At 31.9% G+C, this 26,251-nt stretch overlaps 1 protein-coding gene across 6 annotated transcripts in view; it reads left to right on the top strand.

The window, feature by feature from the left end:
* Spock3 (SPARC (osteonectin), cwcv and kazal like domains proteoglycan 3) overlaps window positions 1-26,251 on the top strand; it is a 411,971-nt gene that overhangs the window by 153,162 nt on the left and 232,558 nt on the right. For 2 of the 6 annotated variants that reach the window (XM_076852348.1, XM_076852347.1), the window contains exons 2-3: window positions 6,949-6,957; window positions 7,061-7,106. The exons of 2 other annotated variants lie outside the window; for them this stretch is intronic. In XM_076852348.1, the coding sequence (XP_076708463.1) occupies window positions 6,949-6,957; window positions 7,061-7,106 (55 nt within the window). The remainder of the gene's footprint in view (window positions 1-6,948; window positions 6,958-7,060; window positions 7,107-26,251) is intronic. 2 more of the 6 variants (XM_076852352.1, XM_076852349.1) reach the window with 1 other exon arrangement.

Genomic DNA, 26,251 nt, shown 5'->3' with positions numbered 1-26,251 from the left:
TTATACACACAAGTGTCCTTATAGATATGATGAAGATTCCCAATATCCAAATGTCATTATTTTATCTATCAAGGCAAAGTTTCTTTTTTTTGTCTCTCTCTCATGTAAAAGGATCACAGGTTTTGCATATCAATATAAGAGCAACCAGTCTATAGTCTCCATATATTCAGAGGGATTATTACCTCAATTTACATAAATTTTCAGAGACAATTGAGGAATTGTCCCAATGGCACTATTCTTTCCACACAAATTTAATTTATTTATGTGTTTAGTCTGTGGTGAGTCAGGGAGCATAAAATATAATCTAAAAATAAAATGTTCACAAAAGCGTTATAAATGAGTTCTTTTGGATTCTAGGACACCACATGGAAAAAAAAAGTGAGTGCTACCTGGGAAGTAAATGTGACCCTTGGGGGCCTGAAACAGATAATTTGTCTCATAAAGATAATTCCTTTACACTCACATAAAGCTTTACTTACTCAATCTTCTGATCAAGTCATGTGTTAAGTATTTCACACAGAAGAGTTTCGTCTTTTGTGAAATTTATTGGATAAACTATTATGGTAGCCATTTTTTCCACAATAGGGTGACATGTGTAAATGACGCTGTTGTAATATATAACACCTATCAAAAAAAAAAAAAAAAACGATTTCCACTGCTATTTTGTAGCTTAAAAACTAGTAGTGAGTGCCTCATGATATAGCTGAGCTGTTGAATTATAGCATAGTAGTTTTAATATGGAAAATCTAAAGTTCTGTACAAAAGTGTTTGGGTAATTATAATCACAAAATACAGAAATTCCAGGGAAGCTTCACCCACCCCCTCAGCACAGATGCACACAATCACCATATATTTATTTCTGCATACATTGAGAAGATTAAAAATTATTTGTCAATAAGTAGAAAAATAGATTGTTATATTTTTCTTTGATTCTGGAAATTTGAATAAAAACTATACTGGTTGTAGAAAGTTTAAAAATCAAGGAGTTTTATGTCCTTAGTATTTTCCCCAAATATCCACATTCTGCGTCTTGGGAAAAAAACAGGATCTTTTACTGTGAAACCTCTGGCCTGGTCTTTTCCTGCCTGAAGAGGACTAAAGGACAGAAACACTCTACCTGGTTTACTATGTCCTATATGAGGAGAATTAGAAACCAGGACCCATTTTGTCTTTTCTAGGCTTGTGGAGAAAGGAATTGGGCAGTGGTAGTGATTGTTCAGAAGTAAGACTTAACCAAATAGAGTCCATTGGGTCAAGCTTGGGAAATTTGACAGGTAAGAGGATTGGATTCAGGGTACTCAGTAGGAGTAGAGGACAAATGAAAAGTCCATTATAAACTGAGTCCTTGGATGAAGAGGACAGTCCTTGAGAATTATGAGCATAGCACAGACTGATATTCATATTCAGACTCAAGTTGCTGAATGATTTCTCAGAATTTGATATGACTTTGAAAGACAAAGAAGGTGATACTTTATATACACTTGACTTCACAAATTGGGGGTGAAGGTAACATTGAGAGTACCAAAAGTTGTTTTCCTACAACTTAGTCTATATGTAATAATATTCCTCCAAACACACACCAAATATTTTTTTAAAAATTCCATTTTCATATAATATCAGTTTAATAAAAATGTTCAATTCTAATGTAATTATTAGTGAAAATTACTAGAATGTTTATAATTAGCTCGAAACTATACTGATACCTGACATACATTATCTAATTTAATCTTTATACACCTAAAGAACGTTATAGTTAATTTCAATTTTCAGTAAAGAAAACTTAACTGTGAAAATTGAGATATCAGATTATATAGGGTTCAAACCTAGACTTCTCAACTCCCCAAACCTCCCTCTTGTCCCTGATATCTTATACAGTCTTTGTTTTTGTTTATAATTTTTATCATTCTGATGCATTAATTGAAATGGTTAAGCTATAATTTGAAAATTTTACGGAGATAATTCACCTGTGAATCTGCTTAATTATTCATTCTCTCATTTTTGTAAATTTTTACTTTTCTTCTTGCTAACTCATTTGCAATTTGAGTTAATTTTTCTATTAATGAGATCAGTGATAAAAAAAAAAAACCTTGCTTTTGGAGGTATCCATTTTTGCAAAAAAGTAAAAAAAAAATGACACTTTAATAGTACATGTTTCCTGAAATATAATTCAAAAGTTTTGATATGAAGTATCACTCAATACTTCTGAGTAAACAATACAATATTAGTGGGATTCTATAAATCAGAAAAAATACTATGACAATGTTTATAAGAAAATACATTATTTTTCAGTATAGTATGTAGCTGATGTCATTACATTATGGGAGAATTTATTGCGAATATGCTCATTCCAATAATAAAGTGTCAATATACATAGTTGGCAGTATAATAGCTGAATATATTTCTTTACTTTGTCTTTCAGACTAAATTTTTTAGGTTTCTAGAATCCTACATAAGATATTTTTAAGAATCTTTAAATAAATATTATCAATCTTTTGCTACATAATTCTTTTGAAAAGCTACATTTGTTAAAATTTATCTACAGTGTGTGATGCCTCATATGAATCATAAAATATTATTTCAATAGTATTTAAATGTTATAGACAGTGAAATAAGCCTCTGTAATCAACCTGTTTATTTAGTACATACATTTATTTATGTATTAACATCTATACATTTAATATATGTAAATAAATGTGTATATTTGTGATATGTATATATATATATATATATATATATATATATATATATATATATACACACACACACACATACACACATACATACTCACACATGAGGAAATTATATGCTCCACCTAGAACCACGTTAACAGATTTGTTTGCAATATGTATATGCTATATCAAAAATAGTTACTATTGGATAATCATCAATTTGACACATTTTATTTTCAAAGTGTGATTTAAAAAATATTATCTTTTTTTCATTTTGTGATTATGTAGTAATCATTCTACAGCTTAAACATACTTTATAGAAGTTTCTTAATACAAACTGTAAGATGGTTATGAAAATCTAAGACAACATTGTGTCCAGTAGAGTCCAATAGTGTAGTGTCTCTGTTTACTATTGTCTGATGCTTTCTTAGCAATTTCTAATCAAATATTTACTTCAGTAAAATTTTATTCCCCCTACAGTTCTTCATAGCCACTGGAGTAGCTTGAATGACATAATAAAAAACAGTTAACATAATGCGTAATTGTTACATTTTTATTCACATCTCTAGACATTAATGGTGCTCTTGGGTATCAAGATTCTCCTGTTCCCAAATGATCATTTATCAAAATCCATGCAGATGCCTAACAATCCTAACCTAGTTTCATGCCAATCTCCATAATTCCTTTAGACAATAAGACAGCTTATCTCAGTATGGAAGTAATAATGTGGACACAAATGAACCAAATAATTGATTATTGAGTAGAAATCTCTCATTTTGACCCTTTTCACTTAGTTATAACCAGTTACTATAATAGGAAACTAGTTCTTATATGAGTATACTGTTTACTCCTTCTGGTCACCTTCTCAAATACTTTATTTTCTATTGATAAGAAAACAAAAATGTAATAAAATGTTTATTTATTATATTCATAATAGCAAAATATTATAAATAATACAAAGGCCTCAAATATTAAATATAGAATAATATATATTCTATTATTAAATATAGAATATTAAATTCTATAGTCTCCATAGTTCACTAGTGTAAGATTTTAAAAATGAATTACAAGAATCCAGTTGGGACTGTCAAATCACTTAGGCTGGGATATAGCTATCTAAAACCTAAATTTTTACAGTTGGGGGCATTTCTTTCAATTGTTTTCTAAATCTTATTTATGACACATGAGGTTGCAAATAAATGATAGTAACTCCCATACCATGTTATATGTAACTATTGAATATTTTGAAAAAAATAGTCATATCAATGCAAAATGGTAAAAAAATGGATATGAAATTGAATATATAACATGATCTCAATACTATAAATCGTTTGTTAGTGGTAGCAGTCCTCTGTTGTAGGATCTCTTGATTAATTGTTTTTTCTGTATTTTTTAATAACTTTACACTAGTGGTCCTCAAATGAGTGATATTTTCCCCCTAGAGGACATTTGGGAATATCTGCTGAAATTTCTGATCGTTACAACTTGGGGGGAGAATCCCTACTGGTATTTCATGAGTAGATGATTAGGATACTGATAAACAGCCTACAATAAATAGAACAGTCTCCTTGTTCCCATCAAAACAAGGAATTTCTGGTGTGAAATACCAGTAATGTCAAAGTTGAGAAAATGTGCAATACATTAAATATATATTTTATTTAAAACTAGAAAAAAGACATAGCACTAAACATACAAATAAAAACAGTTTAATGAGTATACATATCAAATGTGCTTAGGCCAACTATGTTTTGTGAAAAATTAGTAATCATTATTTCCTCAAGCAAAAGAAATCAGCAAAAGTATAATATAATAGTAAATATATTAAATTCTATAGTCTCCGTAGTTCATGTATAAGATTTTAAATATGAACAACAAGAATCCAGCTGTGACTGTCGAGTCACTTAGGCTGGATTGTAGTTGTTGAAAACCTAAATTTCTCCAGTTGGGTTCATTTCTTTCAGTTGTTTTTTAAATCTCTAACAGGTTTATTTGGTATCTAAATTGAAGCCTGTGAACAACCAATTTTCACACACAACTTTTTGAAACAAAAGAAATTATGCCTGAATGAACATTTATATATAAAAAATCCCTTTATTTCTCATTCTGGCAAAATTCCTAAGATTTAATGAAGTGAAACCATTTAAAAAAAAAAAAAGTCTATGAAGTGAGAACACAAAGAATATGTCCAAAAAATAACCTAGTAGACTAACTACTTTGCTTTTGCATATAATGGTCAGGCTTCAATGTTGCCCTTGACAAAACTAAAAGAATCAGGCTCCTGTTTCTCATTTGATTATAGATTTTTGTAAGACTGTGGTCCCATATTAAACAAAAGTGATAGTGTTATTCTGAAGGAAGTTAATTAATGTAATTGAGGTTAAATTTTACCATCACATTCTTTTAAAATGCACTTTCATGTTAGAGGAATGTATGGATGTTTTTACAAAATGGAAAACCTACAGGATTTTGTCGGCAGTTATGATAATTGTGTTCAATGGTTCTACCCAGAGACCCTAACAAAGATGAACTGTGCTCTTCAAAGCATCTACTAAGTGTGAACAACTCCTCTATGCCAGATATTGTGCTGGTGTTTTACATATTTTATGACTATTCCCCAGAGCACCCTACTCAAGTAGGAATTATTTTTTCCCCTTCAGTCACGAGGGCTTGAAGTCTATATCATCACTTTTCCTAAAGTGATGCTGCTTGTAAGTGATTCAGCAAGACTTCAGGTGGAGTTGACCTATCTGCAGGTCTGTTACTCATGTGCTCCTGTCTAGCTTCTGTTTGGCTTCAGGAAAGACAAAGATGTCTAAGCCCTCTCCCTGCTGGAATGAATGTTAATTGTCATTCCAAACAGTAAGATGGAATTCAAAACAAAAAACAATATTCCATGAGTGTGTTATGGTCCTCAGATTAAGCTCTGGAACTCTTAGTGGAGTAATTTAATTTGTAAGCTTAGTTTTCCAAGAATTCTATCATGTTATAATTGTTTTTAGATAGAGATTTTTTAAAAGAGATTAAACAATCAATGTTTATTTAATTACCCAGTGGCATTATCCTCCCTTAATCTAATCCTGGATACTTTAGTGAAAAATATATTATTTTAGATTGCCGTCATTTGCCCTACTCTTATAACCCTATCTTAAGTTAAATACAAGACTACAAAGATGTTTTTATGCTATTTCTTTTTTTCTTTCATTTAAAGTAGGTGGGTGGAGTACAGAAGGTAGTAGGGAACAGTTATTCACAGTAATAAAAATCTTTGGAAACACACTTTTAGTTTTTTTTTAAGTAGAGAATGGTGTTTATTTCGATGACTAGAATCTGTGCTTTCTTTCTATTATAAACTGGAGAACATTAAAAAATAGGACAGGAGAAAGAGTCAAAGAATTTGCTTGGCCTTTTTAGATTCACCAAGTTCTGTATTTTTTCAGCTAAAATGGCTTGAATGAGTCCAAGAGTATGAAGCTAGGAAGTTTTTTAACCTCACCAGGATATGATCCACCTTTTTATTTCAGATGAGTGAAAACAGTATATTAATTTAAACTATGAATTTTTAAATCTACAATGAAAAATAGTAGGAATGAAGCACTTTTATTTTTCTTAAGGCTTTTAGAGTAATGAAGACAAGAAGTAAGATAGATTTAGTCCATTTGGCTTTGGTGTTTTTGTTCTTTTTAGCGTACATTGCCCTAGTTTTGTGTGGCACAGTAATTTTTAGTAAGTGTACAGTAAATATATTGCATCGGTTCTTTTCCACATTAAAGATTTAAACGTTAGCCAGGATTTAATTAGGTGTGCATTTTTTTTCAATTTCCCAATTGCATTTTGATGAACTCCTTAGATATTCAATTAACATGTGAATGATTTGCAGAAAGTATTTATACTCTGTGGGCTACTGCAAAAATCACTTGATATTTTCCTTGCTATATTAATGGTTCCATTTACTATTGTACTAGAGGGAAATGAAGTTGTATAATTGGAAACTGGTAACATACTTTATAGTTTATTAGCTTACAATAATTATCCGCATGTTATATTACACGTTGAATTGCAATTGAAATTAGTGCATTATAATATTTAGAAGTGACAACCAAAAAAAATAGTTTAAATGTTATAGTAGCCATTGACTTGCAATTAAAATGAGCACATTTAGTGAAAAGCTTTTCTATAATTTGTAAACAATGTGTTCCTTTTTGATAACTCTTCTTTTTCTCTTGTTCTTTTTTTTATTTTTATTTTATTTATTTTTATAATTTGCTGCTTGCCATTACAGGAAGTAGAGGTTTGTATACAGCTTCTGTTTTATATTTTATTTTTAGATTTTATATAAATCCTTACATTTTAATTACTCATATACACTCAATTCACATTATTTTCCTCCTTAGGATGATTATTTCCGCACTTGGAGTCCAGGAAAACCCTTCGATCAGGGTAAGAATTTAATTATTTAAAATAAAATCTTTATTCATAATCACTATAGTTTAAAAATGATATTTATTGGCTGCCTAGACTTTACGATATTAAATAAGAAAAGTTACATAAATGAAAAAAATATGCATCAATTATGTTTACTTCAGTATATTATAGTTAGAAATAAGCTAATCACATATCACGATTATGTCAGGATATCTTATATTTTTAGATGCATGTTTTAGATTACTGATTTGAGTTTTTGAACTTTACCACGGTCCATTTTTCTACTTAACATAAGTCACTTCATCTTGTTTCCAAGTGCCTGCACTGTGCAATAAATTCATTCGTACAAAATTTCAAAAAAAGTGGCTTTTCTTTCTCTTTTCTGTTAATGCAAAATATCATCTAAAACAGAGAGCACCGGTAATTAGATACGACTGAGATCTTAGCAAGACCCCAAAGGAAGAGCTTTATATTAAATTAAGTAAGATCTCTCCATTCCTGTAAACAGAGCTTGCAGTTCTGGCTAAGTCACCTTAATAAGGAAAAACAGGACAAATGGATGGTAATGGGAGTGCTTCTACATGTGCAATGAAAATGGAAACATCATATTCAATGAATTATAATTAAATAAGTAAATAAAGCAATTTGTTTACTAGACTCTTATGATACAAGATCTCAGACATTTTCCCTTTAAAGTTTAAACAACAAAAACAATTCTGCTTTACACTGGCTATCATATTCTTGCAAAGATAATACTGTATGAAATAGTACCACATATGTATTAATCAGTTTTATGTTACTATAATGACATGCCTGAGATGATTAGATTATAAAGGGACAAGGTTTATTTTGGCTTATGGTTCCAGTTCAACATTGAGTGGGCTCTTTCCCTGGGCATCTGGTGAGAGCAGTACATCAAGGCAGAAATACATATTGGACAAAGCTGCTAACATCAGGAGATAGGAAACAAAAAGAAGAGAAAGGAAACCAGGGTTTTACAATCTCCTTCCAGAGCACACCCTCATTGACCTAAGGACTTCCCAATAGTTCCACCTGCTAAAGGTTCTACACCTCCCAGTAGCTAGGGACTAAGCCTTTAATCCATGAAACTCTAGAGGATATTTAACATCCAAACCACTTCAAAATATAATTAGATATCTGTTAAGAATATGTAGGTAAGTGATTAAACGATTTATTCATAATGCATTATTAACAGGAGCTTAGTGTTTTTGCTATGCATACAAATTTTTGACTTAATATTTGGGATGAATGTTCTAAATCCAGCAGATATGAATGAGAAGCAACCTGCATGGACCTAGATAGAGACTGTCATCGCATTGACATTATTTTGAAATTGGAAACAGTTGTGCACATTCAATCCCCATTTTAAAATTAGTTTCTTATATAATTCATGCTATTTCATTATTATTATCTCATGTTATTATTTGAGGAATCTGCATTATAGAATGCTAAAAAATTAATTTTGACTTGGGTTTGCAATAAGTCAAGCCATTGTACTAAAAGACAGGCAATGCATTTATGTAGTTTCTTGGGAAATGAATTTTTATTATACAATCATAAACCTTGAAAACTGGTAGTAATCTATAAAATAGATGTTGACACTTAAATTTGCCATACTTGGTGCATCCAGTTATAAGAAAGATGATTTGATTTTTTCTTTCTTCATGTAACAATGTGTTGAATTATGACTTATCTTTCGATGTACTAAAATATGATTTCTACAGAAGAGGCTACTAAAACCAGATATAACACTGATATACTTTAATTTTCAAAGAAGCTTTTAGTTACCAACTTGTCACATTGTTGTATTTATTAGACAGAGAAATGTACATGATATGATAATACCTAATGTTTATGAACAGTACCCAATATTTATAATTACTGTTTTTGATACATATCAGCATACTTAATCAGAATTACCCTACAAGGTAGATGAGAAACTTAAGGTATCAAGTAGGTTTAAATACTTGCCCAGGTGATATGCCTACCAAGGGCAGAGTCAGGATTTGGATTTAGACAGTCTGATCTCTGAACCCTTGAACCCCATTCTCCAACTACTATGTTACAGACATGCATAAAACACTAAAACAAAATGATGACCTAATAATTGTTTATGTTATTAACATATAGGAATCATACATATTAACAGGGTTTGATGTGATATTTCCATACATATCCATACAGCACGAACTGATCAGATCCAACAATTCTTTTTTTTTACCCTCTTCTCCACAGTTATGATTCTTTTCATCAATCGCATTTCCACTTTGCCTTGTTTTTTTCTTTTTTCTTTTTTTTCTTTTTAGCCACTAATATAATAAAGGTGTTGGGAAACTATAATGGTTTCAAGTGTTTAAGTAATTTTGATGATGGTAATTCTGCTGCAAAATAAAACATACTGATGCCAAAAATAAATTGCTTTGGATTTCTCTGTGTTGAATTTTCTGTGCTATTACTTCTCTTCATTAGTGTGGTTAATCATGAGTTGACACAACAGAACCAACTGAAAAATAGTTTTAATGAGGACATGCATCTTCTTGAATAAGGCATACAAATTCTATCTTTACTATAACAAACTGAAGAGGAAGTTTTTATACATGAGCTTGAAGTGGTAGCATGGTACATATTTTAAATAATTTAGTAAATGCTTTGGATATAGATGCTGTAGCTTTTACGGATAAATATTCACCTCCCCTCCCCCCCCCATTATGGTGTTCACTCTATTTTTGTTGTTGTTGTTGTTGTTGTTGCATGGGTTAATAAGGGAGTATGACAGAGAAATCAGTGAAAATTTATTTGCAGTTTCTAACAGTTGTTTAGAGAATCTATTTGGACTTAAGTACTGGCTCTTCTTTGTACCTACCTGGGTGTGAACTATAATTAATAGATTAATAATCAAGAAGCTGAATGCAAACAGATACAACTATTTCAGAACAAATCTGTTTCATATTATTGATGCATGCCTCCTGCTCTTGTAGATTTCTGGGATATGGAATTAGGGACAGGAAGTGTAACTGTGCCTTAGGTGAGCATTTGGAGTTTAATTATGTGCTGAACTTCTAAACAAGGACCTCTCCAAGAAGGGCAAACTGACTTCTATTTGTCCATTGGTATGCATTTAATTCAACAAAAGTTCATTATGAGGAAGAAGGTAAGAAGACCATTCCTAAACTCAAGGTGCTAAAAATCAAATCAGGAGAGAGACAGAAGCATGGGCAGTTTACTTTGTATTTAGATGAGTAATTTCTTCAAGGATCAAAGGAGGGTTGGGTAAGAAGAAAAGTCCTGCTGTGTGGAAGGGCAGTTGTATGCTAAGCCATAAACTTACTCATTGTTTTGATCTTTCAGGATCAGTTTTAGGAGCATTATCTTCCTTTTTTTTCCCCCAACATTTGCAAAATGTCCCCCATATAACAATCACAGCCTGATGTGCTTGTGCCTCTGCAATCAATCTCTGGCTCAAAGCAAAAGTTGTTCATAGTATAATGGCTGTAATTATTTCCGAAATCAAAAAGACTAGTGACTAAGGAAATGCACCCCCAATTTATCTTCCTCTTCTTAAAATGCAGTGCCATGCTCAAGATACAGGTTATATAGATTAGAAATTATAGGCAATGACTCTGACTCCTTTGCCTCAAAGTTTCCTTTTTTATTCGTTTCCCATGTTCTTAGATGGTATTTATTGACAGGACCCTAAACAATAGCAAGGTCTGATCCATGCTTCACAATAGAGGCTTAGTGGTATCACAATGCTGCTTTGTTTAAGAGCGTTGGGCCTTTGGGCATTTTTCTAGTGGAAAAATTTGTATCCTCAAAATTGAAATTCAATCAGAGTAATATGATGCAATGATGATTACACTATTTTCTAAAAGAAGTATTTTCAAACATTTTAAAAAATGTGAATTCTGAACCATTATTTGATCTGAATCATTATTTAATCAAGCCAAATCAATTGATTTAGGATTTTTGTATCATTTTGGACAAATCCCTTCTTGGCATTCAAATGATAAAAGATATATCAATTTATGTCCTATGTAGGTCATATTGCATGTTGGCAAACTTTGGGTCATAGAAGCCCTCTGAATTTCTAAGGTAGATGTACTGTTAAATTATATTCAACCTAGAAACCAACATTGTATACTCAATTATTCTGTCAGATTTGGTACATAAGAACTGCATAGGATTTCTAAATGATATATTTATTTCCTCTTCTTATCCATTTCTGACTTCTTTATTGCATTGGTGACATTTAATTTATTTTGCACCTTGGTCTATAGAATATAGCAACCCAGAGTCTTAGATTGTTTTGGCCTATGCCAAATAGTGGTACCATCTCCATACAACCATAAAGATTATATAGAGATCTGTTTGTTTTGTTTTAGTTGCTGTTGTTGTTTTTAGTGCCCAGATTTAAACCCAGTGCATCTCACATGCTAAAGGAAAGTGCTATACTACTGAGCTCCATCCCTACCCTGAGATATGTATTTTTAATGTATCAGATTAAATCAAAATTAATAATACTTTATTTGGTTCATATCACAGTAGCCTACATGGGTGTGCAAAAGGAAGATAATATTTATTTCTTTTTGATGATTATGTAAGTTACTAAATTTTGAATCAAATTTATATAGCAAGGGTTTGCTCAAATTCACTTCAAAGCTATTAAATGATATATGGAATAATATTTTAAAAATCACTTATTTATGTATTAGGGTATTGTTGTTTTATATAGTTGTCAGATTCATTTTTTCATAATCATGGATGCATATAACATAATTAGCTCCATTTCAATCCCCAGTACTATTCCTTCCCTCCCCTCCTCCCTCCCCTAACTGCATTCATCTACTCTAGTGGTTTTCCTTCTATTAATTTTTAATTTGTGCATCATAGTTTTACATAAAAGTGGATTTCATTGTGACATATTCATACATGCACATGTCATATTTGCTCAATTTTATTCCTCAGTTTCTCCCCTTTCCCATCCCTCTTCTGTCCCCCTTGGTCCCTTTCCAATTCTCCATTACTCTCCTTTCTATTTTCATGACATCCTCTATTTTGCTTTACTACCTTATTTCTCTCTAGCTTTTGTATATGAGAGAAAACATCTTTACCTCAAACCTTGTTAATGAAGCAAAGTCAGTAATAAGTATTTTAAAATAAGTATTCCACATATGAAGTCATAGTTTTAATAGAAACCCTTCACTGACCAAAGAAGTGGTCCACAGTCATAGATGTATATGAGATTTATTGCAGTTGTTTAAAAATTTGTTTCAGTGTGATGTATTAATATTTTTATACAATTTATCTGGGGCAAAGTCTGGGAACTTGACACATGTTTGTATTTGTGTTTGATTTGTTTTGGATTTTTTGCTTTTTAAATATTTTAGTCAAAAATACAAAAGACAAAATTTACCATTTTTACTATTTCTAAATGTATTGTTCATTGACATCAAATATTAATGTTATGCAATCACCACCACCATCCTTCTTCAGAACTCTTTATATCTTTCCACTCATACATATCATCAGTGTTAACTGGTAGAGACTTTTAGTTTATACACTACCTCTCCATTCTCCCCTCCCCAAATCCCTTCAAATCAGCATTCCATTATCCTGTTTCTTTGAATTTGACTCTAGTATGTATCTTACATAAGTGAAATTATTCAGTGTTTGTCCTCTCATGACCGAATTATTTGGTTTAACGCTATGTCTTCAAGACTCATAAGGATGAATAATATTCCATTGTGTGTGTATACTATGTTTTGTTTATTCATTCACCCACTCACTGATCATTGCTTGAGTTGCTTCTACCTTTACACTATTTTGAACAATGATGTTAAGAATATCTGAATCCAAGTATTTGGAATCTTTGCTTTCAATTCTTTTGAGCATATACCCAAGAGTGGTACTGCTGGATCATATGGTAGTTCTGTTCATTTTAGTAACCACCATACTACTACTCTCCATAGCTGCTCTACCATGTTACCATGTACCTAGTAATGTACAAGTGATTCAATATTTTTTAAAAGTCTAATATTTTGATATACATTTTATTATAATTTTCCAAACGAAGCAAGGTATAAGAAGGCCATAAATTTCTACAAAACATATTTTTAACCACAACTTGTTTTTTTTATTTAGTTATAATGATTATGGGAAGAAATGTAAAGATGATAGGACTCACCAGTGAGGACAAATATTAAGATGCCAATAGAAAAAAAATGCAATCTATCAAAGTTAAAACAGAAAAGTTTAGAGTTTTGAAGTTAAACTTAATGTAGTATTATGTGAGTTCAAAGATGCCATAAACCAACCAGTATAAAATTTCCAATATAACAAGCTCTTTGTAAGTTTATATGATGCATATTTCCTGATGAATTAAATTGGGAAGTTCACACAATGATTTCAGAGGCATAGTTTGGCCTTTATTTTGGATAAAGACAAGAACTTCTGAAAACTATATGAATTTACTACTAAGTGTAATAGCATTTTGCCTGATTGAATTATTAGAATCTATCTTTACTCAAAAGAAAAATAATATATTTTTTTGATTTTTAAAGCTTTAACTTATTATTCAGTGAGGCTTTGCCCGATTCCATTAGTTTTACAATTACCATATTTTAAATTACTTCTTAGATGTTACAGGCAGTTAAATTTATGGCAAATATTTCACCTATGAAACTTAAATTTTATTTTCTTCATGATGATTTTTCTTGTGATTCTAAATGCACATTGCCTTCTTTAAAAAAAAAAATTACTATGCTTATAACCAAGAACAATAGGCTCAGAATTCACTTACTCTTTGATTTGTGAGAGTTAATGTGCCTTCTTCATTGAGATCATGAGCTCCTCAAAACCCATGCACATATTGGTGGCCATATGTTTCCTACATCATGTGTTACCAAAGGAAAATATTTTATACTTTGTACTAGAGTCATATTTAGACATTTATCTTTTCCCATCTTGTTTTTGATTCCTTGCTTATGTCTCCCAGCTGCATCTTTGTCATTTGATGTCTAGTTTTAATGATCAGTGTCTCTTAACACTACTATTTATTTCATGCTCATGGTGTGCAATTATCTGACAATAAACTAAATTTTAAAAATAAATATGTAAGATTGCAGAAACACAAGAACGATAAAAAGGAACCAAAGAAATATTTGAAATAATAACAGAATTTCCAAAGGAAGCTCATAGAGTACTCATCAAGACAAATGACAGAAAAATAACACCTAGACACATCATTAGTGAGCTTCAAAAATAAATAAATAAAACAAGCAAAAATATCAAAAGAAGAAGAAGAAAACCTACATTACCTATAGAGGAGATAGCAGATAAGAATCATATCTGTCTTTTCAAAAAACACAAAATCAAGAAGAGAGTGGAGTCAGATCATTAGTGTTAAAAGGTTAAAAAAAAAAAAAAAACAGCAAACCAGTTATCTGTGTCCTCTGAAATTATCCTTCAAATTTGAAAAAGAAATACAGACAGGCAAAACTAATGAACTGAACTGGCAGCAGACATTCCTTGCAAGAAATATTTAAAGATCAAATATTTAAAGATCAAATTCTTGGGGACTCAGAAGATGGCGATGGAGAGGAAGCTGCATTCCAAGCTGCGCCATGGCGTGAGACCAAAGTAAGGGGCATACAGATTCTCAGTGAGGAGGGTCAAAGAGGGATATTGCTAAAATTTAATATTGGACACTCAACAGAGATTAGAAACTCCAAAATGTAAGTACAATAAACCAAGAAGAATTGAAATATCTAAGCCTACCCAGCAGCTCTCAATGCAGATTCATCATAGACAAAGGAAGGGGAACATAGTCATGGTACAAAGAAATCTGAGATGAAAAACACTCCCTAATCTTAACTGACCCAGAGACCATACTACTTGCTGGTGCTTGAAAATCAAGGTCTGTACCTCATCCTGCTGAGGAGAGCTGAGGTGAGAGCCATTTTTGGAGTGAGCCCTGCCATGACAACCACAGCCCCTGAGGTGACCGGGAACTCTCTCTCTCTCTCTCTCTCTCTCTCTCTCTCACACACACACACACACACACACACTCTCACACACACTCACTCACTCACAATGAAAATTCAAGAAGGAAGAAATTGAAGGAGGCCTTGGAAGATGGAAAGACATCGCATGTTCTTGGATAGGCAGAATTAATATAAAAAATGACCACACCACCAAAAGCAACAATACATATCCAGTGCAATCCTCATAAAATGCCAATGACTTTGTTTTACATAATTAGAAAAAAGAAACAATTTTCAATTCATTTGGAAGAATAAGTGAACCAGAATACCAAAGCAATACTAAGCTAGAAAAGTAAAGCAGGAGGCATCACATAATTTATCTGAAATTATACCACAGAGCTATAGTTTAAAAGATAGAAAACAGGATGGCATTGGCAACAACAGAGACATGGAGACCAATAGAATAGAATAGAAGACACAGAGAAAAATTCACATGCCTACAGCCATCTGATGTTTGACAAAGATGTCAAAATAGATATTGCAGAAAAGACAGCATTTTAAACAAATGGTTCTGGGAAAACTGGATAGCTATATGTACAACACCGAAATTAGACCCGTATCTCTCACCCTGCACAAAACTCAGATAGAAATGGATCAAAGACTTAAGAATTAGAACAGAAGTTTTACCACTGCTAGTAGAAAACATAGGATCAACACAATGTTATATAGGTGCTGGCACAGACTTCCTTAACAAGACCGCCAAAGCTCAAGAACGAAAATCAAGAATAAATAAGTGGGTGCAAAAGATTCTGCATAGCAAAGGAAAGAAGAACATGAAGAGAGAACCCATATGATGCGAGAAAAGCATTGCCATCTAATTCCCCTCTGATAGGAGATTAATATTCACAATATAGGAAAAAAATTTTAAAAGTTTAACAACAACAAAAATAACTCAATCAGTAAATGAACAAAATAACTAAACAATAAGTTTTCAAAAAAAGAAACACAGATGGCTAATAAATATAGGAAAAAAATGTTCAACATCTCTAGCAATCAGGGAAATGCAAGCCACAACTACATAAGGTTTCATGTCACTATAGGCTAAATGGCAATTATCAAGAATATGAACAACAGTAAACACTAGTAAGGTTGTGGGGGAAAACATACAGTTGTACATTGTTGGTAGGATTGCAGACTATCACAAACACTGTGGAAAGCAGTATGGAGATTCAAAAACAAAACAAAACAAAAAACAGGATGAAGCCACCATATGACCCAGATAACCCTCTCCATTCCTTATTATTTTCCCCCAAGATCCAAAATTGGCATATTACAGCAACAACAAATCAATAGATGAATGAATTAAGAAATTGTGTGTGTGTGTGTGTATGTGTGTGTGTGTGTGGAGAGAGAGAGAGACAGAGAAACAGACAAAAGAGTTAGTTCTACTCAGAAATATAAAGGAATGAAATTATACATTTGCCTGTAAAAGTTTGGAAATGGAGACTATCATGTGAAGTGAAATTAGCAAAACTCAGAAACTCAAAGATTGAGTGTTTCCTTTCACATGTGGAAGCTAAAGTAAAATAAATGAAAGGGGGAGGGAAGAATAAGATTATATAAAGAACAAATCGAATACAAATTAATAGATGAATGAAAGGAAGTCTGGTAAAGTAGAGAAAGGAGAATTGGAAGAGGGGAAAGAGCACAGGAAGAAAAAAGAGGAGTGCAAAGCAGGGGTCATAAGTTGAAATTGATTTCATGCATGTCTGAGTTTGTCGGGAGGAACCCAACAGCTGTGCATAACTGTAAGGCTCTAATAATAATTCTTTAAAAAGAACCCCCACAATGTTGCTTAACTCATAAAAAGGAACATTCAAAGTTCTCCGAAGAAAGACGATATGGGTCAGAACCTCAAATCCACAGGAATAGAGGAAGACTGGGGAAGAATGAAAAAGTAAAGGTAAAATAAGAACTTTTATTTTTCTGTCTTTTAACTTATTTAATGATGAATAAGTTTGTTCAAAATAAGATAACTGGTATATTTGATTATAAATGCTTTTAAAAATATATTTATGCTTATATAAATGTGAAATAAATAATAGCAAAGAGCTGGGAAGACAAAATTAGAAATATTTTGTTGCAAAACAATACAGTATAATTTGAAAGTGAACATGGATTAATAGTAAATATATATGTACATGTACATATATATATATATATACATATATAGTTAATATTATAAATTTTAAAAAATAACCAAATATGAGGAACAAATACAAAATTTACTTAAGAAGTATCATATTGTGTGTGTTTACATGGAGTTCTCTCATATAAATTATTCTATGTTGAATGCATTATTTAATAAAATGATTTAACTAATAACTTCGTGTTCATGATAGATGGGGTATACATCTACTTCATTGTTACATCTCTAATAGGTGGCTTATCTCAAACTACTTTTGTATAATATTTTATTTTTAATATAGTAATGGTTCCTTGTAAGCTATACGAAGTTTGCAGATCTCTTTTAATTGACCTGAACAATGTTTTTTAAAAGTTTTGTTTGAAAAGCAGCGTGTAGTTTTTACATAAAAATCAATATATAGTGCTTTTTCCTTCAAGTACAATAAGAGAATGTATGTGATCACCTGATGAGAAGTGTGGTGGTTTAGCATTTCAGTACTATGTAAAAGTCTTCATGACACCATCAGGGCTCCAGAATCTTCCCTCCCTTGTCCTTCCCATAATTCACAAAAGATTTGCTGTGTTTCTTGATCTTAAGTAATGTCATACTAAGGAAGGTAAGGAAGCATTTTCTTCTCAATTTATTAGGAAAGAAAAACTTTAAGAAAATCTTTTTCCCATTATGCCCTAACTGACATGTGCTTGTATCCTGTTTGCTAATAATGGCTTGCCTGTCCAATATTCACTTCCAAACCAATTCCAACAGAGAGCTCAAGATCAACAAAATTAGCATAGGTCAATCATGATTTGTCCCTTTTAAATAGGCTGAGTTGCATTTCTCCAAAACCATTACTCACTGAGCACAATTGGTGTGGTGAAAAAGTGGTGGGGTTGCTATTAAATCGAGAAAAGATAATGTGTGTCTCACTTGTGTTTCAACATCTCTTGAAAAATAGGGCAAACTGCTACTCCCGAGTCAATATCACTGAAGAACCACAATCAGAGCACATAAGTACATAGCCCTCACTTGGCTTTTTTGTATGATGTACTTGCCCAGTAGGCATGTCAATCTGTACTCCTTATAATAGCATTTTTACATAGGAATTCTACCTATAACACTGTTGTATTTTTTGATGATATGATAATGCAACGCTTTTAAAGAAGTATTTATTAATTTCCTATAGGGAGAGTATAATATAGAATTATCCTAAATATAGTATAGTTGGTAAATTGGGTGTTTTCCCATCTGCCTACCTATCAAACTCAGGGACTATTTTCATACACAATATATGGGCTTCAGGCCCTTCACACTGTATGAATTGCTTCACATATAAATACTTGAACTTTGTGTTTCTCACAAACTCCACAAAGTATGCATTTGACCCAGATATAGGTTAAGTTTCAAAAGTAGTTACATAATTCTTTGTTTATAGTTTCTGTTTCTTTAATGCAGTATGCTATAAGAGCAAGCACACTTCATTAATTGTTATTCTGGGGTATTTATTACTACAGTTGACAAATCTAATTAAAGGACTGATAAAAGTCTAGTAGGTCAAATAATGGATTTTGAGTATGCCTTTGTTTTATTCAAATGCAAGCACATGAACTTGTTTAGTATACAATGCTTACTATTAGGGAAGTTATGATCAATTTGTTTACCCATTTATATATGGACAGTAATTTTACTGCTTCATCGCATACATATTTTTTTCATTAGACCTTTCACACACAAGAAAAAAATCTCTTAAGAGTTTGTAGGGAGAGTGAAATTAGTATGCTAATGCTAATAGGTGGGAAAATGTGAGACTAACTGAGGTTTTGATATGTGCAGGTTATACAAATATTGATAAATTGAATTTAGATTAGATTTTAGATCTTTGTTTAGATATTGGTCCTATGGTTTCCCAAGAAACATTGTAGCCTTCTTAAATTTGTCAACAATTTAATAATAATGGATTATTTTTAGAGAATAATTTTAGGAGTCCAAAACTTAATAACTGTCATATGTGAACATTTACAATACATCATGAATATTTAGCTATTATATTATTCAAATATCATACTAACTCCTGTTTCTATTTTGCTCCATTTTCTTTTTATTGTTTCCATTACAAATGGGAGGGGTTGATATTCAATGAGGGTTAAATAATTTAGATTAAGAGCCAGAGTACATATCTATATCTGGTTACAAATTCAGAGATCTCTCCATTCACACACCAGTTCACCCAGTCTGAACCATGTGTGGTCAGTCATTGTAACTTCATGGTAGACTTCATGAGGAAACTGGGGTTACCAGTAGTAAACAGTTGTATTTCGTGACACTCACTGTAACTTTGTTGAAATCATTGCATCAAACCTATTGAGGTTTGCATAGAATGATTTCTAAAGTCCTTTCTAGTCCCCAAGTTTGTTTTTTTTTTTTTTTTTTTTTTTTTTGTGTGTGTGTGTGTGTGTGTTCTACAAAAAAATGTAATGGTATTTTGAAATTTGCAACTTTGAATGTAAATGTTGTCATGTGTTATGACATTTAATCCTGTCAATAGCTTTTATTCATATTTTTTTAAAGAACAGCCATTCATCTTAGAAGAATGAATTTAACTTTCAGGATGAATTTTTGAAAGGAATATTTTAGAATAATATGCTGGAGAAATTTTCATTAGCAACATATTTTATTAAATATAATTTAGAACACATTACTATCATACATATAGCCAGCTAAATATCAATTAATAAATATTATGTCTGTAGTATTTTTCAAGTACTTGTAATTCTAATTTGAGGCTAACAATATGTTCACATGATTGGAAGATGTTTACATGATTGAGCCATTCTATCAATAACTTCACATTTAATCACACAGACAATAGACTTGGGCAAGGTTGAATCACTATAATGATGACCATTGATAGCTGATATAGGTAGAGATCCAAGCCTTGTGCCTCCCTTCTTTCTAAACTCCCTAATAATTCCCTACCATTTTTTGTCACCATTCAAAAGAGGGATGCTCTTTTTTTCAGTGCAATTAGTTGACAGGACATAAGTTTAGAGGTAATGAGAGCCACCTTGGTCAGCACCTGACACAGGGCAGTGACAAGGAGCAAGGAAGGCCTAATCTTAAGTTGATTCTGCATTCAGCCACATCTGAAGTGAGCTGGAATAATGATTTCCTTTAAATTTTATTTTCTCTTTAGAAAAGTTACTTTCAGTCAGTTTCTCTTATGTCCAACTGAAGTTTACTAACCATATAGAAACTTATGTCTGGGACAGAGTTGGAAGAAATCTTTAAGCTTTTTGTAGTTGGTTGAGCTGAAGTAGGAAGCAGAGGGGATTCCTTACAAAAAGAAATTTGCATTCCATCCTTACCAGAGGAATACAGCAGCTACTCTGTGGCGTGTGGTCTCTGAGGTCTCATTACATATGTCTGTTGAAGTTGGTCTTTTCTAGGACCTACTACATAATTGTTCTTTATTCTGAAAATTTCATATATTGATAACAGACAGTCTTTCCAAAACTTCATTTCATATTTTTGTGACTGATCTTGTCATGATACCTGCAGTTTTAAAACAACAACAAATGTAAAAATGATCACCAGAAAAGTCCTTGACCTTTTTAAAAAACAAAAATATACTTTATTCTATTAGATCTGGAGCGCAGATTCAAGAAAATATTGAATATAACGAAGTGATGTCCAAATAAATAGTGGCTATGAACCAGATTTTCTTCAAAGGTCAAAACCACTTTCTCTTTTGTTGGTTTTTATAGGTGACACTTTTATCTTTTTATTTCTCTTCCATTTGGCCTCAGCAATGAAGGAGAACTTCAATAACCTGGGCTTTTCATGCTTGAGGAGTGTGCCCAAGACTGCTGAAATTAAAGGCAGTGAGCTCATGTGGCAGTTACCTGGAAGATGCTTTGGAATATTTTTGAAAAAAAAAATGTCCTAAAACAAGTGTGGACAGTTTACTATAAAAACTTTGATCTGGATACGTTATATGAACCACAAATATTCTTACATTTTTCTTGCTTTTGAGGATAGCAAAGTTGAATGGAGGAGAAAGCTAAGCAGCCACAGTCTCAAATTCCCAGCTCTCCACAGTCTTTGTAGGAAATGCATAATTTATAAACCTAAGGCTTGAGACTGCATTACCACCTGATAATGGTCAAGCTGTTTTATGCAGTAAGATTAAATAGGAACTGAGATGCAGAATCTCATCCAGAGAGAGAAAAAAAAGTATTCAATGAAATCTCTTAGTCTAAAATTGCAACATAGTGAAGCAATCTGGATCTCCTAAAATATTTTTGTTTTTTTTAGTTTTGACTTAACAAGGTATCCAACCCTCTGATGGATAGATGGTATCCATCTATTTTAGTTTCTTTAAAAAAGTTTTAAACTGTAAAAATATAGAAAGCAATATTGATTTTCCTGATAATAGAGAACAATATAAATTGCATGTAACTTTATAACTTTGGTAAGCCAGAAGTGTATATTTTTATTATAATTGGCAGAGAAGAATAAAACAGCAAATACAATTGAATAGTATATCCTTGTATAAATTCTAAACACCATATTTTGAAAGAATTAGCTACTTTACCAGAAGTATTTCATTTGAGAGACTTCTAAATAACAAGATCAACAAGAATTTTTTAAAGTAGGTCTTTTTTGGTGTGTGTGTGTGTGTGTGTGTGTGTTTCCATTGTATTTGCTCCTGGCTTACAGTAGAACTGTCAGGGATTTCCATTTTTAGTGGAAACCGTGACTGGGCACAAGACTGTTTTAGGGATATAAATAAATAAGGTCAAGGAAGACAGTGGCCTACATAAAGGAGAAGGAACCTTCCAATATTGCATGCTTTTTCATTTAATTTACAACAGAGAAGAGAAACAGACAAGGGCAACTGTGAAGCTGAGTCATTTTTAAATATACATGAAAATACATTTTGGCCAGTTTAAAGACATACTACACAGAACTCAAATAGTGCAGACAATTTGGGTATCCGTAATAGATTAGTAGGGAGATAATGATACAAATGCTATTTTTGGCAATGTATGTTAAGTGGTCTTTCCTAACTTTTTAAAATATGAAAGCAAAAGAAAGGATTATCTTATTGGGAGCTGCCTTAAGCAGAAGGTCAAATGTAATTTTTATGTTCAGGTTTTTTGTTGAAGCTCTGGTGGTAAAGAAGTTTATTTTTTTATGGGTTTGAACATGATTGATTAGTAGAGATGGATTGGGATGTTGCAGAAAGCAGAAAAAAAGTAGTATTTCCAGAACTAGTTGTTAAGCATACAAGTTAGCATATTTTAGACATTATATTGGCTTTTACAGACAGGATGTCTAATACTTTGAGAAGAGAATAAACGTTTAACTAAATGAAGACAGGTATAAATCCAGAGGCAGGATACTGTAGAGGATTCTGGCAGGGAAAAAAGGTGGAGAACTGATTACTGGAACTGTGGGAACTATAGCCTAGATTTTAGGGTTCAAGTGCAGAGGTGAATTTTCAAATATAGTTAATTCATCTGAGGATTACAACTGGAGCTCTATAATTTCCATGTGCATAAGGAAAGATAATTGTAGAAAATTCTTCTAAGGTGGCAATGGAGGTTTCTATTTCATAGCCCAGGATCAATTTTCTCTATCCCATCTTACACTATTTCATCTGGTATCATGACACTGAAACCTGCCCCACTTTCAGACATTGCCCTTCATTGTAAATATGGGGTCATGCACAGGCATTATGATCACAGGAAAATAATATAAGGTGTACAGGAAAACAAACAAATATGAGAAATGGTATTTATTATTTTTACTTTTTGGTCCTTTAAGCTTTATCCCTAAGATTTTACTATTGTTAATATTTTCCTTCTATTTGGAGAGGATCTGAGTATTAAGTTGATAGTCACTACTTACCTACTCACTCTAGTTTTTCTTTCTTCTTAAAAATTCTGCTGAAATGGGTCTTATAAAAATTTTAAACTAATTTACTAAAACATTATATCTTACGAAAGAATAGATGCTCACTTGGGAATTCCCACCTTATTCAAAATGTGCTTAAGAACAATTTAATTTTTAATTTTAAAATACTTGCTTACTATATGGAGTCTCAAGAGTTAAAAATTCCATGTGGAGATAAATTACCTTTATATTCAAGTATCCTGTCTTTTTATTTCACACCAAAGACTAGACTATTGTTGATTATTTCAAAGTACCTATGTCTTTTCAAATACATTTAACATCACTTTATATGTAGATGTATTAAGCACCAGTGATTTTTCTAGTTAGGGCATTGTTGATTTAAGCTAAATTGAAATTCTAAATAGATATAGACCTTGGAGGCCATGTTTTATCTTTAGTAAAATGTTTACTATTGACAGTGCACATGTAAGAGCTATAGTTTTAATCACAGAACATGACTTAAGACTTATTCAGCTGATAAAAATATTGAATCATCCTCACGTTGCCAAGTGAGTACCATATTACAGCCCTGTTTTAATTACATGGTTAAGTTGCTTTCCAACCTTATCACCATCTTTCCATTAAGCAAAAGACATATCTCACACTGAGAAATAGCAGGGATGACCTTTTATCAGTTATGTGTCTTCCATACCTAAGATAGTTTTTTCAGTGTTCAGCAGTTTCTTAGTTTTTATTCATAAAGATTTGATATTTGGATTCAAATTTCATCCTTAATTTCTAAGTTTTCAAAATTTATTTTCTACACATGAGTAATTGTTAAAAATGCTATTTTTTACTCAGATAATTTTTTTTCCCTGCTATTCCTAGGTTGGTTTGTGCTTAACAGCTGTCTAGAATTTAGGAAAATTTATAGGGGTTTGCGAATCTGGAAATATTTTAATTTACTGATATTTAGAGTCTTTCTGACAGTTAACTCTTAGTATAAAATGTATCAATAAGAAGATAACAGTTGTTTTATTTGCTTATAATGTGCTTTCTAGAAAGAATTTTGAAGTCCAGTAGTACATGATAAATTTAACAATTTGTTATTCAATGAGACACATTTAATAGAATTAAAGTTGATGAATTTGACATGTAATTATCAGAAAAAAAAACACTTATTATAATTTTATAGAGGACGAACTTCATCTGTTAAGTTCAAATAAAGAACTAAGTTTAATGATAATGGCAACCTTAAATTTACCTTAAATTTGAAACAATATTTTTGAAAATAATCATGTGGTTGGCAGAGGCAGACAAGGAATATCACACTAACATCCAAATCTCTGTGTTTTTGGTACTACTGTACTGTTGGGCTGAGTCATTCTTAGAATCACCATGGGGTCAGGGATGGCCTTGTGGAAACCTCTATGGAGTGTATTTCCTGACTCAGCATAGTGTTGTCAATTATTGAGAACTTGTTATTGCCCACTCAATTTGGCTTTCATTTTCTTATTTTCCAGTGAGGAATATGCTTCCCTTATAGTACTGGTGCAAGAATTAAATAATATATAGGATTGGGAATTGCACTTTACCCATGACAAACTCTTAAAAACTATAGTAATGATAATCCTTAATAGCATTATTATGCCAATATAGCTTCTTGACTTCAAATATAAAAGAATAAATATAAATTATTTTTGTTTTCCAACATGTTAGCTTGAGCATCTAAGGACATAACTTTTAAATATGCCTAATGGTAAATTGTTTTAACAGTAGTCAAGAATTCTTAGTTTTTAAAAGTTATTCATTAATAATTGGCACTCCTAAATCAGTAGTAGTGCTTGTGATGCTGGTGATGTCATGATACCATGATATTATGACTGTTGAATCTTTGCAGTGATTCTGAACTAAATTAAAAGACAGTAGGCAATAATGGGCAAACCTGCTGGGTTTCTCTGCTAAGCATGAACAATTAAAAAATAAAGCCATTAGTTGTAATTGAAGAATTCATGTTTGTATGTAGCAGTTTTAATAGGAAACTAAAGAGAATGAATCCAAATCAACCCCAAATAATAAAATAACCAGTCCTCACAGCCTCATTAACATCTTAAGAGATAATGACAATTGAACTTTTTATTGTGTTTTCCAAAAGCTAATTAGAAATGCAACTTATGAGTTTTTAGAATTGGAAACAAAACATATTTTTTTAAAATTTTATTTGAGCTGGTTCCTTCTATGCCTTTTTTCTGACGATAATTAATAGAATAGAAATGTCATAAGTGCATATACCTTAGGATCAAGTATGGTATTCTTCTATGAAGCTTGAATATCTTCTTTGTAAACATATATACATTTAAATATGCTAAGCTCTAAGCAATCGGTACATGTTGAGCATACAGTATCTGCTAAGTGAACCATAAGACACTTTGTATGGTTTCAGGAATTACACAAATCCATCATGTAATTTTGTTGTGATGGAGAAATCACCTTTGTGTAGGGTAGTCTGAATCGCCATTTAGCTTGTAGCCCATGCCCCTTTTCTTTATCAGCTCCTTCACAATTCATTCCTCACTTTCTTGTTGCCTTCTCCTATGGATAGGAAACCAAATACTCAGTTTGCTGTGCCCAGCAATATTACCACTCCCAATTTTTGCCTCTGGAGCTCTAATTGATAACATCTTTATATTAATGAACATTAATATACTTAACTAAACAACTTTAAGTTAATGAATTAAATGATGTGTAAAAATTGGATACTTTAATCTTTGTTTCACCCTCCACTGAAAAATTAAATCTGCTCTAAACTCTTGCCATCATTTAATGGTTTTCCTGGTTTGATTTCTCAGGCTTGTAAGTTTGAACTGTTTTTCAGCCTCTTCCTCTTCTGCATTCAGATCCACTATTAATTTGTTGAAGTAATTCAGCAGTTGCTGCCTCAAATAGTAAATTTATATAAATTTTGAACTTTTAGTTCAAGCAAAATGAAGCATTCCCTGGCTAAATTAAGCAAACAGATATGTCACACAATCTAAGAGTAACTATCTTCCTACCATCCCTATGTGTGGTCCGGA

Source organism: Callospermophilus lateralis, chromosome 4, assembly GCF_048772815.1.
Source record: "Callospermophilus lateralis isolate mCalLat2 chromosome 4, mCalLat2.hap1, whole genome shotgun sequence".
In the NCBI taxonomy this organism is placed as follows: Eukaryota; Metazoa; Chordata; class Mammalia; order Rodentia; family Sciuridae; genus Callospermophilus; species Callospermophilus lateralis.
The sequence above is the reverse complement of the archived record's forward strand: the minus strand, read 5'-3'. Positions and strand labels throughout refer to the sequence as shown.